The 17,383-nt window shown below is 43.5% G+C and overlaps 1 protein-coding gene across 1 annotated transcript in view; it reads right to left on the reverse strand.

Annotated features, from left to right (window-relative positions):
- rnf43 (ring finger protein 43) overlaps positions 1–16,355 on the reverse strand; it is a 180,964-nt gene extending 164,609 nt beyond the window's left edge. The window contains exon 1 of the mRNA XM_033046114.1: positions 15,857–16,355. Within this exon, the coding sequence (XP_032902005.1) occupies positions 15,857–16,096 (240 nt within the window). The 5' untranslated portion in view covers positions 16,097–16,355. The remainder of the gene's footprint in view (positions 1–15,856) is intronic.
- Positions 16,356–17,383: the final 1,028 nt, after the last annotated feature.

A 17,383-nucleotide genomic window follows, 5' to 3' on the forward strand; every position in this document is an offset into this window, starting at 1 on the left:
CACGGCCCCAGCAATCTTGGTGTGATCTGCAAACTTACCAGCTAACCCATCTACATTTGTCCAAGTAATTTATTTATATATCACAAACAGCAGAGGTCCCAGCACAGATCCCCAAGGAACTCCACTGGTCACAGTCCTCCAGCCTGAATATTGTCCTTCCACCACAACCCTCTGTCTTTTATCAGTAAGCACATTCTGAATCTATACGATTAAGTCAGTGGTAATCCTATGCATCTTAAACTTCTGGATCAGCCTACTACAGTAGACTTTATCAAATGCTAAAGGTCTTTTTGGATATGTATTTCCTCTTCAATTTTTAAAAATGTTTTTTCCCCTTTCGATAGCCGAGTAAATGCTGGTAATAATGACAAAACAACAACAATTTGAAATCCTGTACAACCGGGAAAAGTTAAGTTTAGATATGATTACAGAGACACACAGTCTTCAATTTAATTCACTCTGTATTACATTTCTCACTAACACTTAGAGTCATAGAGTGATACTGTGTGGAAACAGGCCTTTCGGCCCAACTTGCCCACACCGGCCAACATGTCCCAGCTACACTAGTCCTGCGTTTGGTCCATATCCCTCCAAACCTGTCCTATCCATCTACCTGTCTAACTGTTCCTTAAACGTTGGGATGATCCCAGCCTCAACTACCTCCTCTGGCAGCTAGCTCCATACACCCACCACTCCTGGTGTGAAAAAATTACCCCTCTGATTCCTATTAAATCTTTTCCCTTTCACCTTTAACCTATGTCCTCTGGTCCTTGATTTCCAAAGACAACATTACTTCCTTTCCATTCAATCTCCACCAATCACCCAGATTCCTACTGACAACAGGGTGTTTTTTTATGGCATCCGACACGGGTCATGTTTGCTTATTTGTGCGCTGTGAACTAAAATGTTTACAATTGTACAATTCCATCTGCTTCAAATCTGAGATTTTATAGCTGTAAAAAATGTTTTAATTTGAGGGTTTTATATACTTTGCACATCAAAGGAATCTAGCAAGTTACAGCAACCAAGCATTTTGGCAGTCAGATAAGAACACTAAACACATTTCCATAGAAGAAAACTGTTCCACTCGCTCTCAGGATAATTCCCCAAACGTTTCTCAAATTATCTTCGAAAGGAAGTCTATTCCCTTCAGTATCTAACAATTTTCACAACCATCCGAATAATATTGTCTCTACATATCACAATCCCTTCACATCACGGTACTAATCAAGAAAGGAGATCCTGGATCACTCCAAATGCAAAAAGCTGCAGACTCAGTGAACACCATATGGTAAGAAATCTGAATCTCATCACTTCCAAATACAAGACAGATAAAGGAAAACCATGTCTTCATCAATTAAAGGACAGATGGAGGCCATTCTGACCTTGCATTGACACAGATTTTGAGGATATCTTTTCAGGCCAGTTAGTCATAAAGCATGGAAACAGGCCCTATAGCCCAACTTACCCATGCTGCCCCATCTACACAAGTCCCACCAACCTGCTTTTGGCTCATATCCTTCTAAACCTTTCCGATCCATGTATCTGTCCAAATGTATTTTAAATGTTGTTATAGTGCCTGCCACAACCACCTCCTCAGGCAGCTCATTCCATACACCCACCACCCTCTACGTGAAAAAGTTGCCCCACAGATTCCTATTAAATCTTTCCCCTCTCACCTTAAACCCATGACCTCTGGTCCTTGATGCCCCTACTCAGAGTAAAAGACTATGCATCGACCCTATCAATTCCCCTCTTGAACTTATACACCTCTATAAATTCACACTTCATCCTCCTGCGCTCCAAGGAATAAAGTCCTGAGGTTCAATTCAGGAATAAAGTTCAATTCAGTCACAAATTAAAACTCATCCTTTGAATTCTAAATGCTGGGCAATAAAATATTTTAATTTGATACTCAAATACATCCTGAGATATACATCAAATGAAACTTAATATAGAAAGGGACAATGTTTTTTCAATCTGCCGTCCACCTTTCTCAGAGTTCTGGCGCACCTCAATATAACTTGGCCGTTCTTCCTTGAGTCTTGCTTTTTCAATCTTTATCTTTTTCTTGGGGTTTTCAGAGCTCAATATTAGACTGGTTTACAATGATGCAGTCATATTTAGTGAACATTTTGAAGTGACTGGTTAATCTATAGGATCTGTCCCACTTTCACGACCTAATTCATGACCTTTTTTACTCGTGGACATTTTTCATCAGGCTAGAAAAACGCCCCGACCAACGATGTCACGAGTACCTACGACTAGCATCACGACCATGCTGCGAGTACGAGTCAAGAGTAAACTCGGCAGAGGTCGGGAATTAGGTCGTGAAAGTGGGATACGCCCTTATCTTATTGATCCACACTTTCCAAAGGGTGGTGAATCTGTGGAATTCTTTGCCACAGAAGGCTGTCTAGGCCAAGTCAATGGATATTTTCAAGGTAGAGATAGATAGATTCTTGATTAGTACGGGTGCCGATGATTATGGGGAGAAGGCAGGAGAATGGAATTAGGAGGAAGAGATAGATCTGCCATGATTGAATGACGAAAGTAGGCTTGATGGGCCGAATGGCTTAATTCTGCTCTCATTACTTATGACTTCCCAGTTTCCCAAGTATAACTTTGAATTAAGATTGAGTTGCATTCTTCAAAACAGAATTTATCCATACTTTTTAAAAATGCTATGTTTGAATCTTGAGAATTTACTACATAATATTACCCTTTGATTGAAAGTAAATGTTGCCAACATCATCTTTAATTCTATTACCATAACTTTAAATTGCAAATTTCTTGATCCAATCTTCCAGTAAATGAAAATCAAATTACTGATTGATTCATCAGACTGATGGAAGATTCATATCAGTCTTCAACTTGAAACATTAACTCTTTTTTCTTTTTCCACAGATGGTAACAGACCTGTTATTTTACCCAAGTCAGGCACGAAAAGCTGGATTAACTCAACGGGTCAGGCCGCATCTCTGGAGGAAAGGTGATGTTTCGGATCGAGACCCTTCTTCAGACAAAATAAGATAAAAATCAGATTAAATAAGTATTCACGTCTGTGGAAATACTACACATCTGTCATAAAGGATCTCTGAATCCAGCACCCTACCCCACTGCCTGTGACCTTCCTGATTGCTCAGAGCGGATGCCAGTCATTCAGCTTCCCTTGGGAACACAGTCCTTACCCTCAACGCAAAAGGTATATCGGCAATTCAGCAAATGCAGTCATGTGAGATTGAGAAGGTTGTGTCCAAAATGCAGAATGCATCATTCAAAACTGGCATAAGCAACCGCTTTAGACCCATAATAAAACAATAAGGTTGTAAATTAATAACCTCCTTCACAAAAATCCAGCTCGACTCCATGAATCAGTTACAATAAGCTCCCTTTGAGGTAAGTTGCAATGTTTAGCTATCTTTTAGCCACATCTGATAACAGAAGATTTCCAAGCAGGAGTGGATCTTTGTTCTTTTTAAGGATCACTCTGACGTATATTGATCCCAACGTCTCGGGACGTTCATTCAACTCAAGTTAGTGCCTGGTGAACTATTGCTTTTGGTAATGGAGGGACCCAGCATTTCCCTACAAACAAAAATAGAACCTGGGCACATTCCCCGCCGGTGCCTTGAAAGAGAAGTCAACAACACTGTCCCAAACCTGCCTGCAGTTTAACAACTCCTTCCCCAAGTATCTAGCAGATTAGTCTGCTCCTTGCACGTGTTTTGGACAAATAGAAACCAAACACTTTAATCTTCTCTCTCCAATTCAGTTTGATTACATTTTATTGTTGGTTACATAAATTGAAATTGATAAAATATGCAAATATGTTTAGATGATGCACTGCATGGTGAAGTCTTGCTTTTATTTTGTCAAGTCAATGCCTGCATACTTTTTATTTGATTATGGTGATGTCATAGTCTTAGAATTTTATAGCACAGAAACAGGCCCTTCAACCCAACTCCTCCGTGCCAACCGAAGATAGACGCAAAATGTTGGAGTAACAAGCAGCATCTCTGGAGAGAAGGAATGGGAAATGTCACCCATTCCTTCTGTCTTGACCTGAAACAGAACCCATTCCTTCTCTGTCTCAACCGAAAACATCACCCGTCCTTCTCTCCAGAGATGCTGCCTGTCCCGCTGAGCTACTCCAGCATTTTGTGTCTATCTTCGGTGTAAACCAGCATCTGCAGTTCCTTCCTACACTCTTCCATGCCAACTGTTGTCTACCTGAGCCTGCATTTGTTCTATAACCCACTGAACCGTTTCTATTCATGTACCTGAGCAAAAGACTTTCAAACATTTTAATTGCACCCGCCTCTACATTCGTTCCCTGTGCCCACCACACTCAGTGTGAAAACATTGCCCATCGTGTACATTTTAAATCTTACTCCTCTTTCCTTAAACCTATGCCCTCTAGTTTAAGGCTTCCCTACCCTGGACAAAAAAAAGTGACCATTCAACTTATCTATCCTCTTCATAATTTTATATTCCTCGATGTGGTCACCCCTCAGCCTCCCACACTCCAGGAAAAAAAGCCCCAGCCTGTCCAGCCTTGCCCTGTAACTCAAGCCCTCTGGACCTAGTAACATCCTTATGAATCTTTTCTGCACCATTTCCAGCTTAGTGACATCCTTCCTACAGCTGAGCGATCATAACTGACTGTGATATCCCAGGTGTGGTCTCACCAATGACTTGTGCAGTTGTAACATGGCATTCCAACTCCTGTATTCAATGTCCTTAACAGTGAAGGTCTTTAGTCTGAAGTTCCTCATCCTAATGCATAGTCTTCAGGCTGAACAACCAAGGAACTGTGTAGCTAAGACCTTGCCTCAATGTCTGCACAAGGAAGCTTGTCACAGTCTCTTACTCACATTCAGGACGAACAGGAAGACAGTGAATAAAGATTCAGCAGACACAAGGAACTGCAGATGCTGGAATAATTCAGTGGGTCAGGCAGCATCTCTGAAGAACACGGATCGGTGATGTTTCAGATCAGGAACCTTCAGATTGATTGTACTGGAGTTGGGGGGGGGGGGGGGGTGGGAGGTGGAGTGGGCGGCAAGATAGAAGAGAGGTAGGAGACAGACGATGTCTAGCAAGTCTTCTTCATGCGTTTGAGGCAGCAGAGGTTATGTGACGCCCTCCAGGCGTTGTAGCCAGTTCAATGTGCTGTTGTCGAGGGCCGTGAAGTCTACCCCTCCACCAGGGAGGACAACACAGTCGAAAATGACGTGCCGCGCTGTTTGCTGGTCTGCTCCACACATGCAGGCTGCTGATGAACGCAGCCCCTAGCGATGCATGTTGGCGTTGAACCAGCAGACCCCTGTACGGAGCCTGTTCAGGACGAACCACTCTTTGCGGGGCAGGTCTGAGCCGGGTGGGGCTGTGGTGTTCGGTGCAACAGTGAATGGCGGAGGTCGTTAAGTCTGTTCCCAGCTGGTTCTACATGCTCCCCAGAGCCACAGAGGGTCGCTGCGTGATGGGAGAAGGGGTGACGAGATGACAGGCATTGAGGTCCCAGTTGCTGTGCGTCCTGGGCGAGGTGGTGCAAGGGATGTTTGGCATCCGATGGTGCCTTGCACACTAGCCTGTGGGTGAAGTACTCTCTGTGAAGCTTGGCAGGTGCGATACCTGCAAGCATCGGCAGAAGATCCGTCGTAGTAGTGCGTATGAAGACATATGCACATATGCAGGCATATGAAGACTATCCAGTCTTTCATATGAAGAAAGACTGGATAGATTCAGCTTGTACTCGCTAGAATTTAGAAGATTGAGGGGGGATCTTATAGAAACTTACAAAATTCTAAGGGGGTTGGACAGGCTAGATGCAGGAAGATTGTTCCCAATGTTGGGGAAGTCCAGGACAAGGGGTCACAGTTTAAGGATAAAGGGGAAATCCTTTAGGACCGAGATGAGAAAAACATTTTTCACACAGAGAGTGGTGAGTCTCTGGAACTCTCTGCCACAGAAGGTAGTTGAGGCCAGTTCATTGGCTATATTTAAGAGGGAGTTAGATGTAGCTCTTGTGGCTAAAGGGATCAGGGGGTATGTAGAGAAGGAAGGTACAGGATACTGAGTTGGATGATCAGCCATGATCATATTGAATGGCGGTGCAGGCTCGAAGGGCCGAATGGCCTCCTCCTGCACCTATTTTCTATGTTTCTATGTAGCAAGTGATAGGTTGATACAGATGTGGAAGGGGAGTTGATTGGCAGATACTCTTGGTCGGAGGTTCGGAGGTCAATAGTAACCATCCATATCTTGCTGCGAAGATGGACACAAAAAGCTGAAGTAACTCAGCGGGTCAGCCAGCATCTCTGAAGAAAAATAATTGGTGGATTTTCGGGTTGAGACCCTTCTTTGTATCTTGCTGTACCAGCTGAAACCAGTCCAGTTAAACAGACCTGAAATTCAACCTGTGGAAATAGTGCACTCAAATACTCCAGACAACTAGCTGGCTTCACAAAGGTAATGCAGATGCATTTGACTTCTAAATGTATGTGGCAGGTCAATCTATCAGTCTCAACCGCACAATAAACTTCAACCAATTTTAATCAATGATACTGCTTTGTAAATCAAAGGCAGAAAGTACATCTAGATTGCTAAACAATAGAGAACAAAGCAGCATTAAAACATAATGCTGCCTGACACATTCAGTTACTCCAGCAGTGTGTGTCCTTTTGAGTAATCCTGCATCTGCAGTTCCTTGTTTCTACACTTTGACTACTCCTCTGCAAAATTTCTTCAAGGGATGCCTACTTTTCTCCTCAGTCGAAAGGGTTCCGACCTGAAACACCACCTATCCATGTTATCCAGAGATGCTGCTTAACCCACTGAGTTACTCCAGCACTTTGCGTCCTTCTAATAAAAAAAAGTTATAGAAAACGAATCAGAAAACTATTTTTAAAACCTAGTGGAGGTAAAGGGGCAGCAAGAAGAAAATACCAAACTCCGAAATACACGTTGGCTCAGTTAAAGAGTATGTTGGCTAGCATAATCTTGTACACACACACACACATACACAGAGCAAAAAGGCTTTATTTTGAGAGCTCTCGAGATCATTGTTTACAGATCTCAGCTGAGTGGTGGTATGACTGTGCCTTTGGGCTTGGAAACATAAATATCAACCGAGATTGCTGACCTCAGTCAAGATCACGGACTCCAAAAGTGAGTGGTCACCAAGGAAAGGCAGGATCAGAAATGGGGCGAGACTCCCCTATCACAGCAGAATATGTAGTCCATGAAATACCATTTTTAATTGTCTCGTAACTCTCCCTGACACAGTATCTGGATCAAATGGAAAGAATGACATTTGGTGCATGCATGGGAAATCAAATCATGTGGGTCAATGCTTTTGCAAAAAGAAAGCATTACCATTGCTCTAGTGTCATGCCAATGCATGCACCTGGAGCGAAGGTGACTTGGTCAGAATCAAACAGGGGCCCATTAACAACCCAGAATGACCGGCACACAAGCTAAACTTAATATGCTACACAGGTGGAAATCCTTTAAATTCTCTTTTTAGACACATTTAACGAGTTTCAAACTGTTGTCCAAGTCAGGCTCCACGCTGTAGACAAGGCTACAAAGATGTGGCGCATTGATAGAGAATTCTTTATCTTCAACTTTATTAGAGTCAGTGTGACTTTAGGACTAGTTATCAGGTGATCTGAGTAAAGAAAATGCTTTGATGTACTCAGATAAACAAATCTCTCATGTTTGCATTTGGCTTGTTTTAGCTGTACTCAGGGCAGGGCTACAATTCTCTACTCAATAAACACCTCCTCAGTCAGAACCCAGCCTTTCATCTACTTAATGTATTCATTTCGTCAGCCATGAAGATTAAAAAGAATTAAAAAATACAGCAGATCCCTATCAATTTCACTGCTCCCGCTCTGTCGAATGCATTCCATTAAAGTAACAGATTTCCAGAGATAAATGCTCTTTTAAGAAACAGGCTGGGTTAACCCCTACACTGGAAATGAATTACAGGCATTCATACAGGAGGGTTTTGATCCTGATCTGCTTGAACAACCATTGAATAAAGAGCCCAACTACTGTCCATTGACGCGAAAATACTTCAAATTAAAACACCAACTCCTTGTTTCAACAACATCACCTGTTCCATTCGAGGTTCTGCCAACACAAAGACAAGTGCTAGCTAGCATGGTGACCAAAGGAGATACCTGGTAGTGGAAGTGTTAACACCATGTAGATAAATTGCTCCTTAACCAAGTATCGTTTTTGGGGTGTGTGGGTGGAAACAAAAGCATTGCTTTTAGATGGAGATCAAACATCACGTTAAGCTATTCACTAACCCAATAGTGGCAAGACATTGGAATCTTTGCAACAAATAACTCAGTATACATTGATGGCACTGACACAAAGACATTTACTGTACTAAGTACAAATTAGCAAGGCACTTGAATTGATAAATTCAGAAGAATTTAACTCTTTAATGATTCTCTCTGTCCTACCAGCTGTGACCAGTCTAGTCAAAACAATTCAGTCCAAAACAGACATTTAAGAGCGGTCAAGAAAATACAGCCTCTACTTATTGAATACAATTATTATACAAGATTTACTCTTCTCTTGTGGAAAAATAGCATTCAGTGTCACTGTCATCACCGTCACAAATACAAATTTGTCGCCAGCTTTTTCATCAGCATTCCTCTCACTGGCCTGAAATACACCAGACCAATATATAACCCCTACCACCGTCTCAATGGCCCACCATTTAACATAGTCTATGCTCTCACTGATCCAATGTACAATGTTTATCCTTTCACTAATCTCCAAAAGAATTAAAGAGCAAGTCCCCTTCACGCTCATCCAATATACAACACACGACAGCTTGCTATCAACCCCAATACAATGCCCTCCATAATGTTTGGGACAAAGACCCATCATTTATTTATTTGCCTCTGGACGCCACAATTTGAGATTTGTAATAGAAAAAAAAATCACATGTGGTTAAAGTGCACATTGTCAGATTTTAATAAAGGTCATTTTTATACATTTTGGTTTCACCATGTAGAAATGACAGCATGTTTATACATAGTTTCCCCCATTTCAGGGCATCATAATGTTTGGGACACATGACTTCACAGGTGTTTATAATTGCTAAGGTGTGTTCAATTGCCTACTTTATGCAGGTATAAGAGAGCTCTTAGCACCTAGTCTTTCCATTACCTTTGGAAACTTTTATGGCTGTTTATCAATATGAGGACCAAAGCTGTGCCAATGAAAGTCAAAGAAGCCATTATGAGTCTGAGAAACAAGAAAATAAAACTTTTAGAGACATCAGCCAAACCTTAGGCTTACCAAAGTCAACTGTTTGGAACATCATTAAGAAGAAAGAGAGCACTGGTGAGCTCAAGGAAAACCTCCACAGTTGATGACAGAAGAATTTTCTCTATAATAAAGAAAAATCCCCAAGCACCTTCAGGAGTCAGGTGTGGATTTGTCATTGACCACTGTCCGCAGAAGACTTCATGATCAGAAATACAGAGGCTACACTGCAAGATGCAAACCACTGGTTAGCCGAAAAAATTGAATGGCCAGTTTACAGTTTGCCAAGAAGTACTTAAAAGAGCAACCACAGTTCTGGAAAAAGGTCTTGTGGTCAGATGAGATGAAGATTAACTTATGTCAGAGTGATGACAAGAGCAAAGTATGGAGGAGAGAAGTAACTGCCCAAGATCCAAAGCTTACCACCTCATCTGTGAAACACAGTGGTGGGAGTGTTATGGCCTGGGCATGTATGGCTGCTAAAGGTACCGGCTCACTTATCTTTATTGATGATACAACTGTTGATGGTAGTAAGATAATGAATTCTGAAGTGTAAAGACACATCCTATCTGCTCAAGTTCAAACAAATGCCTCAAAACTCATTGGCCGTCAGTTCATTCTACAGCAAGACAATGATCCCAAACATACTGCTAAAGCAACAAAGGAGTTTTTCAAAGCTAAATTCTTGAGTGACCAAGTCAATCACCTGATCTGAACCCAATTGAGCATGCCTTTTATATGCTGAAACCAAAATGTATAAAAATGGCCTTTATTAAAATCTGACAAAGTGCACTTTTACCACATGTGATTTTTTTTTCTATTACAAATCTCAAAATGTGGAGTACTGAGGCAAATAAATAAATGATGAGTCTTTGTCCCAAACATTATGGAGGGCACTGGATATAAACCACACCAAACTCCCATTGGGCAGATTGTGCTTGGACTGAACTGATATACAACCTGCATCAACACTACATCTCCTCAAAGTTCCACTGGGTAGGCAGAACCCGGGCCAATCTGTTCACCAACCTTGCAAAAGGCACTTTACACAATTCCAAGCAATCTCCCATCTATCAATAGGTTCCAATTTCCTACTATTCAGCGTCAACTGTCCGCATCCTCCAGCTCTTTTTTTGGGGGAAATCCCACTTGACGAGATCCAATCCTGAGAAATCAAACAGGTTCTCAATGTGAAGGAAGACGCAAAAAGCTGGAGTAACTCAGCGGGAGAGGCAGCATCTCTGGAGAGAAGGAATGGGTGACGTTTCGGGTCGAGGCCCTTCTTCAGAACGCAGTTCTCAAAGTGGCTTGTTCCAAAGAAGCCATGAGTGATTTGGCATGGCTCTTCCCCCCCTCCCCTCTTCCCTAACACACCCCACCTTACCCCCACCCAACCATTCTACCCCTTCATAAACCATCTTGATGAATTCTAGCAACAAGAACCTCCAGACGAGTTCCAATGTACCTCACACATCACCACAAACAGTACCTCACTCATCATGCCCACATACTGCACCCTAACCACCTATCCAATGTTCCTTCATCATCCTTGAGAAAACTCCCAACAAAGCACAGAAAATGTATATGGAATGAGTACAACCATCTTTATCACAGTGTTTACAATAACTATTTGTGCAAATTAGGATTTCATTGCATTTCATAAAATGTACATTTTACATTTCAGGTAATATTAGTTTATAGTTCATTGCATCATGAAGCAAAACAAGGAATTAGAGTCATGGAATTATACAGAGTTGCCACACTGAAATAGGTCCTGTGAAACAACAAGACTACACTGACGATGGACACAAAATGCTGGAGTAACTCAGACGGACAGGCAACATCTCTGGGGTGTCGACCCAAAACGTCACCCATTTCTTCTCTCCAGAAATGCTGCCTGTCCCGCTGAGTTACTCCAGCATTTTGTGCCTATCTTTGGTGTAAATCAGCATCAGCAGTTTCTTCAGACACAAGGCTACACTGAACACCCATTCCATTTTATTCTGTGCACATTCTCATCAGCCACTTTCAATTGTGGCAGCATTCCAGAGACAATCTACCGGGGCTAATTAAGCGACTAATGCACACATCTTTGGGACTTTGCGACATGGGAGGAAATTGGAGAACCCAGAGGAATCCCACCTAGTCACGGGAACATGCAAACTCCACACAGACAACACCAGAGTTGAGGATTGAAACTGGAGTAGTGAGGAAGCAGCTTTTCCCAATTCTTACAGTAATGCTTGAGTTTCCATCAGATTATAATTTTAATCAGTTGGTGTTGACAATCATTTAAAAAGTCAAACAGATACAGAAAGGGGTTAGGAAACAAAGTGTCGTGCTTCTGGAAGGTACAATCATGCCTCATGGGGCTATGTAGAGACAATGTACACAGATAGATGCACAGCAAAGCACAGCAGTAATCCTGCTAGAGCCACTAGAGTTATATTTACTGTACACAGAAAAGACACATTTTCTCAAAGATGTTAACATTCCCAAAAATGCCTGATGTGCCTCAAAAAGATGGTTAAGTCCAGCACAGTGTGCAGTTTATACATTATCATGTCACAGATATGAGAGAATTCCATTCTCAAGAGAGCAAGCTGTAAATCAACATCCACTTGGATGAAACAAAATTGAAAAGTACTCGGCATGAAATATTGCAACTGTATGCGACTCTTTACAAAGATGGTAATGCGAGATGGAGAGCCCTCTACGATCATATGTGGGCTTGTGTACGAAACTCACATCGATTTATCATGCTGCCTCAACGAGTTACAATCAGGGTGCATTGTGCGTATAAATGGTGTAAACTTTCAATCTTTATCTGAGCAATTCAAATCACTTAGGCTTTGAGAACTCGACTCCTTGTACAAGTAACGTTTCACAAGTATGGATCCTCAATGCAAAAATAAAAAACAGACCCTGTTCAAGAGCAACTATGTTTTGCTCTTTCGGGTAAAGGATGTGGAGTGAATCTCTTCCTATTTCAGTGATTTAATGCCAACGCCTGGCATTCTCAGGCGAGTTCATGCAGAATAAGATCCAAATATAGCATCTGTCCTGGCCGCAGAAGAGCATGCTACTCACAACACTTCGCATCACCGCTGACAGTTTTTGAGTCCATATACTAGCTGCCCTTTCAAGGTCTCAGCCAGTTTACTGGGTAGTGGGAAACATGGACAGTTTAGCATTGCAAGCTCAGACCCACTAGAAATTGGATTGAACCTAACCAGCTGAAAATCATTTCATAATAGATTTCTAATGCTTGCAGAATTTTATCCTGGTGGTTTGGGAGGGATTTTAACCTTAAGGCTGCGCATGCCATATGCAAGAAGAAGAAGAACCTGGTTTACAGAATCCAAACACCAGTGGTTGATCGACCGAACTACCAGTACACCACTCTAAAAATGTATTCAAATATACAAGATATGAATGTGTATTGCGGTGGGTAGTCATGTATCTTCTGTATTCAGCCTGTGGAGTGACTACTACAGCCAATCATTTGCCAATGTGCACAGGTCCCCGAATAAAAAACTTGACAAAGACTTTACACCCGCAGAATATCTCAAAGTGCTCCACAACAAATATATTATTTTTATGTGCAGTGTTTTCAGGTTCACACATTCACCACCATAAACATCAAATGATTTAACCAAATAACCACTTAATCTGCTGTGGTTGATGCAATAGTAATTCAGCCAAATGGTTTGTGGACAATTTTTTGAATGTTAGATACTGTATGTTTAGTTTGAATGTTGTGCTTGACACTCCCCCATACAACCAGAGTTAGTAACTAACTTGGAGGATGTAACAAAATAGAATTTGCTGCAGTTGCAACAGAGTGCATTTCAAAGCGCCGTCCTGACAATTTACCTTTTACAACACTGCCCAATGATTCAAAGTACACGGCATGGTGATATTTAACGACTTACCTCTCTGCAGTGCACTTTATAGCATAATTAAGGGCTCATTTTCCAACGAAAACTTGTTTTGATAAACAATTCACATTTCCATACTTTCTGAATGACCCAGAACTGTAGGATAAAGGATCTTCAGTCACTAAACTGTATAAATGAAAGGCTTGACAGAGTTCTCTGAGTACAAACAACCCATGGTCCAGTAATGGAACCACACAAAGCACTAAACTTTCTGTCTACATCTAGGGCTGTGGTAAATTAGTTGATCCCAACTGAAGTATCAATTGTCTCTGCAAACCAAGAAGAGCTCTTGATTGTCTTTGAGCAGTTCTTGGTCCATAAAGCACTAATATGGCATCACCTGACAAAACAGATATCCCACAACATTCCCAGACGCACTGGGAGGCTACTGACTGTAAGTGCCATGGTTCATGTGTTAAGAGTTACCTGTAGTGTAATGCAACTACCTACACTGGTAAACAGTAAGATATCTAATTTAGACTAGCAAAGAATTACATAAGGCATTAAGAGTTAAAGAATGGCCCAAGAGGGAAAACTCGGCAAGTAATCAGAATACCCATGATCCAAAAATAAATCTCACCCCTGACAGACCCAATGAATAAACATCAGTAAGAAAGCACTCATTATAAGGAAGATGGGTGCCTGCGGGCAGCATATCCGCAACAGAACTAATTACTTAAAATTTCATCACCTCATTCTACAGAAAGAATGAAAGACTTATTGACCAAGGTCAGATGAAACATCTGCTAAATGGCAACAATTATAGTTCCTCACATGTAACTGCTATCCAAGTTTATGGAATGACAACTACAACTACTTCACTAAATTGACAACTGTTCCCAATCAACCACCAAGAGTCACCCTACATAAATCTGCTTTGTGTACCGATCAGGCAGTGTTTTCCACATAATGAAGGCATTGAGTTCCAGATGACACCAGAAATCCACAGTTCAGAGTATGTATCATGTGTAAGCCAAGCAAAGAACTATTCATTCACAGGCTACCAAAGCCGAACTGACTCCTGTATTCAGCATGCAAGCGCACATACGCATGCACTCTCTCACACGGACACTGACAAGACATGGGCACACACATTTGAGCTTGGAATATAGAAATCCCACTGAATTTGCTTTATTAGATGGTGGCTACAACACACCATCAACAGCAAGTGAGAACAAGTATCACCAATGTCATCGTCAGTATCAAGCATAAATAACACTATTCAAGGCACTCCACATATGCAGTGTGCACTTCTCTCCAGTTAAAGTAACAGTACATTCAACTAGGCATAAACAGATTTCCACAGCCTTCCCATTCACCTGCAGCACTCCTTTGCTCTGGACTTCACCCTCCACTCTCCCTCAGTCTCCTTTCAATGTAGATCCCCCTAAGTCTCCCCATTCATTGCAGCTCTCCCCCAGTCTCCCCTTGTCCCCACAGCGCTCTCTCCCCATTCATTGCAGCTCTCCCCTGGTCTCGCTCTTTCCCAGGCACTCTCTTTCTCTTAGTCTCCCCTTTCAGCTGTAGCATTTTCATAAAAAGCACAAAATTGTTATGGCTGCAAATTATTCTTTCTCAAGCGCCTATTGAATTTACTTTTGAAGGCACTTAATTATTTTGTTTCTAATAACCCTAAAGGCAGTAAATTTCAGGTCATAATTGCTCTGAGTAAAATAGTTCTAAATTAGATATGTTTTTGTATATTTTTAATCTACGGTCCTAGATCCATCTGCCAATGCGTTTTGCATCCCACTGTTTGTCCTACCCAAAGCAGCCATCGTCTTGCATATCCCTACTCACTTCATCTCAAACCCCATCTAGGACCAATGCATCCCTCCTGGATAGATGACTGATGTTGGATACAATACGGCAACTACGGCCCAACTATTCTTTTGGATACATTCAACGTAACCTCAGATAGACACAAACAGCTGGAGTAAACTCAGCGGGACAGGCAGCATCTCTGAAGGGAAGGAATGAGTGACGTTTCGTGTCGAGACCCTTCTTCAGACTAAACTCCCCAACGTAACCTCACTGATGCCGGGTCTAGTCCCGACGAAATGTCAAATAGCCCTTCACCTCCACAGATGCTGCTCGACCCGCCGAGTTCTTCTAGCGGGGTATCGGTTTGCTCCAGATTCCAGCATCTGCGGTCGCTTGCGTCTCCTAATTTCATTTATTTTTGTATTATCCTCCCCTCCTTACGAATTCCATGATCCCATATGTTTTATTAACCAGCCCCACAACACACCCTGCCCGTTTCAAAGATTTATGCACATGTACGTCCAGTTTCTGCTTCTAAATCTATTAAAACTACTGGCTCTTTTAGTTTTATACCCCCACCCCACTTTCGTATCCTTTCATAAAGGTTCAAATGCACGATCTGCGAGATGAAACATTGTATTTTGCCTTCGTCCTATGCTGCCCAATCTACAGTACATTGCCAGTATTTTAGAGTCACGCTGTTCAATATTACATTTACTCTGCCTCTTCTCCACCCGTTCTGCCACTTTCTTCCCATCCTCTTCACTGGGAATCTCACTTTATCCGCGGTTCTTCCTCTGTGCCTCTGTTACCTGCACCACGTTCTCTGCTACAAAGTGCCGCCTCTTATTTACCTGCAGGAGCTTGCCCTCGGCTGCCACTCTCATGCCGGCCCCGGCGAAGTGGCCCTGGAGGCGGAGGGTACTGTTGTTCGCCACCATGCCGTCCCGACTGTGCCGATACTGAACCACCTCGATCACCGCGTCCGTCTCCGCCGCGGGCAACGACTCCGAGTCGTGGCTCGTCGCCGCCGCCGCCAGCGCCGCGGTCCATAGCCATTGCGCAGCCAGCAGCAGCAGCGCTGCGCTCCTCATGATGTGGGCTGGTGCTGGAGCGGGGGCCCCGCTGCGGGCATGCTGCACCCCACAGCCCGGGGAGGAGACACACACTCTCGCCCGCACCGGGTTACCTGGCGAGCTGACAGCCCGCTGCGATGCGCCGGCCCGCAATCGGACTCCCCCCCTGCTTGGATGGGATGGAGGGGCCACTGGCGATAGCCTGTATCACACAGCGCTTCTCATGCTCTGCGCTACCGCACTGACCGACCAAGCGCCCGCCCGGGATTCTCACCCACTCACTTACTCACTCAGTGCACAGAGGTGGGGCGGCCGCGGTGACTGGCAGCCCGGGGGCGGGGCCAGGTGCAGTAGCCCGCAGTTCCACAGGGAGCCGGCAGGGGTCGCAGTGGAGGCGCTGTGTGTGGGGGCGGGGCCAGAAAGAGTGACAGCTCGGGTAGAGGCGATGGGCCGCTGCAAGGGGCGGGGCGGAGGATGCAAATCAGCCGCCCGAGGGGCGGGGCGCTGGACGGGGCGGGGCGGAGAATGCAAATCAGCCGCCCGAGGGGCGGGGCGCTGGACGGGGCGGGGCGGAGAATGCAAATCATCCGTCCGAGGGGCGGGGCGCTGAACGACACAGCCAATAGCGATGAGTCCTGGGGCTAAGGGGCGGGGGTGCCCCACTATGATTGGCAGGTGAGCACAAAGGGCAGGGCATGTAGGAAGGAACTGCAGATGCAGAAGATAGACACAAAATGCTGGAGTAACTCAGCGGGTCAGGTAGCATCTTTGGAGAGAAGGAATGGGTGTCGTTTCTGGTCGAGATCCTACTTCAGACTAGAGCGGGGTAGCGGGTAGCTCCTGCACTCAGGGAGCACAGCCTGGAGTGGGGCTGTAGCAATGGGACGGGATGTGAGAGACAGGGTTGTAATAGGCAGGACAGTGGGACAGGGTTGTAATGGGCAGGACAGTGTGAGGGGATGTGAGGGCCATTGCTGTAGGAGTGGCAGTGATGGAAGGATGAGAAAGGCTGTGATAGATAGGGTTGCAATGGACAGGGCTGTGGCAGGTTGCTCGGAGAGGCGCGGAAGCCCAGTGCTTGCTGCTGCTGCTGCTTTAGTAACATTGCTTTTATGGATATCTTGCAAATGTCCCGGAAAGGAGCGATAAGGAAAATCCTGAATTGTAAAAATATTCAAAAAACCAAACACTTTTAAACTTTGTAAGTTTATGACTGAAAAATCTTATGAGGATAAATTTAAGCGAAAATATTATTTTCCAAAATTCTTTGCATAAAGTTCCAAATGTTTTTATTTATGTCATATG

Source organism: Amblyraja radiata, chromosome 28 (assembly GCF_010909765.2).
Source record: "Amblyraja radiata isolate CabotCenter1 chromosome 28, sAmbRad1.1.pri, whole genome shotgun sequence".
NCBI classification, from domain to species: domain Eukaryota; kingdom Metazoa; phylum Chordata; class Chondrichthyes; order Rajiformes; family Rajidae; genus Amblyraja; species Amblyraja radiata.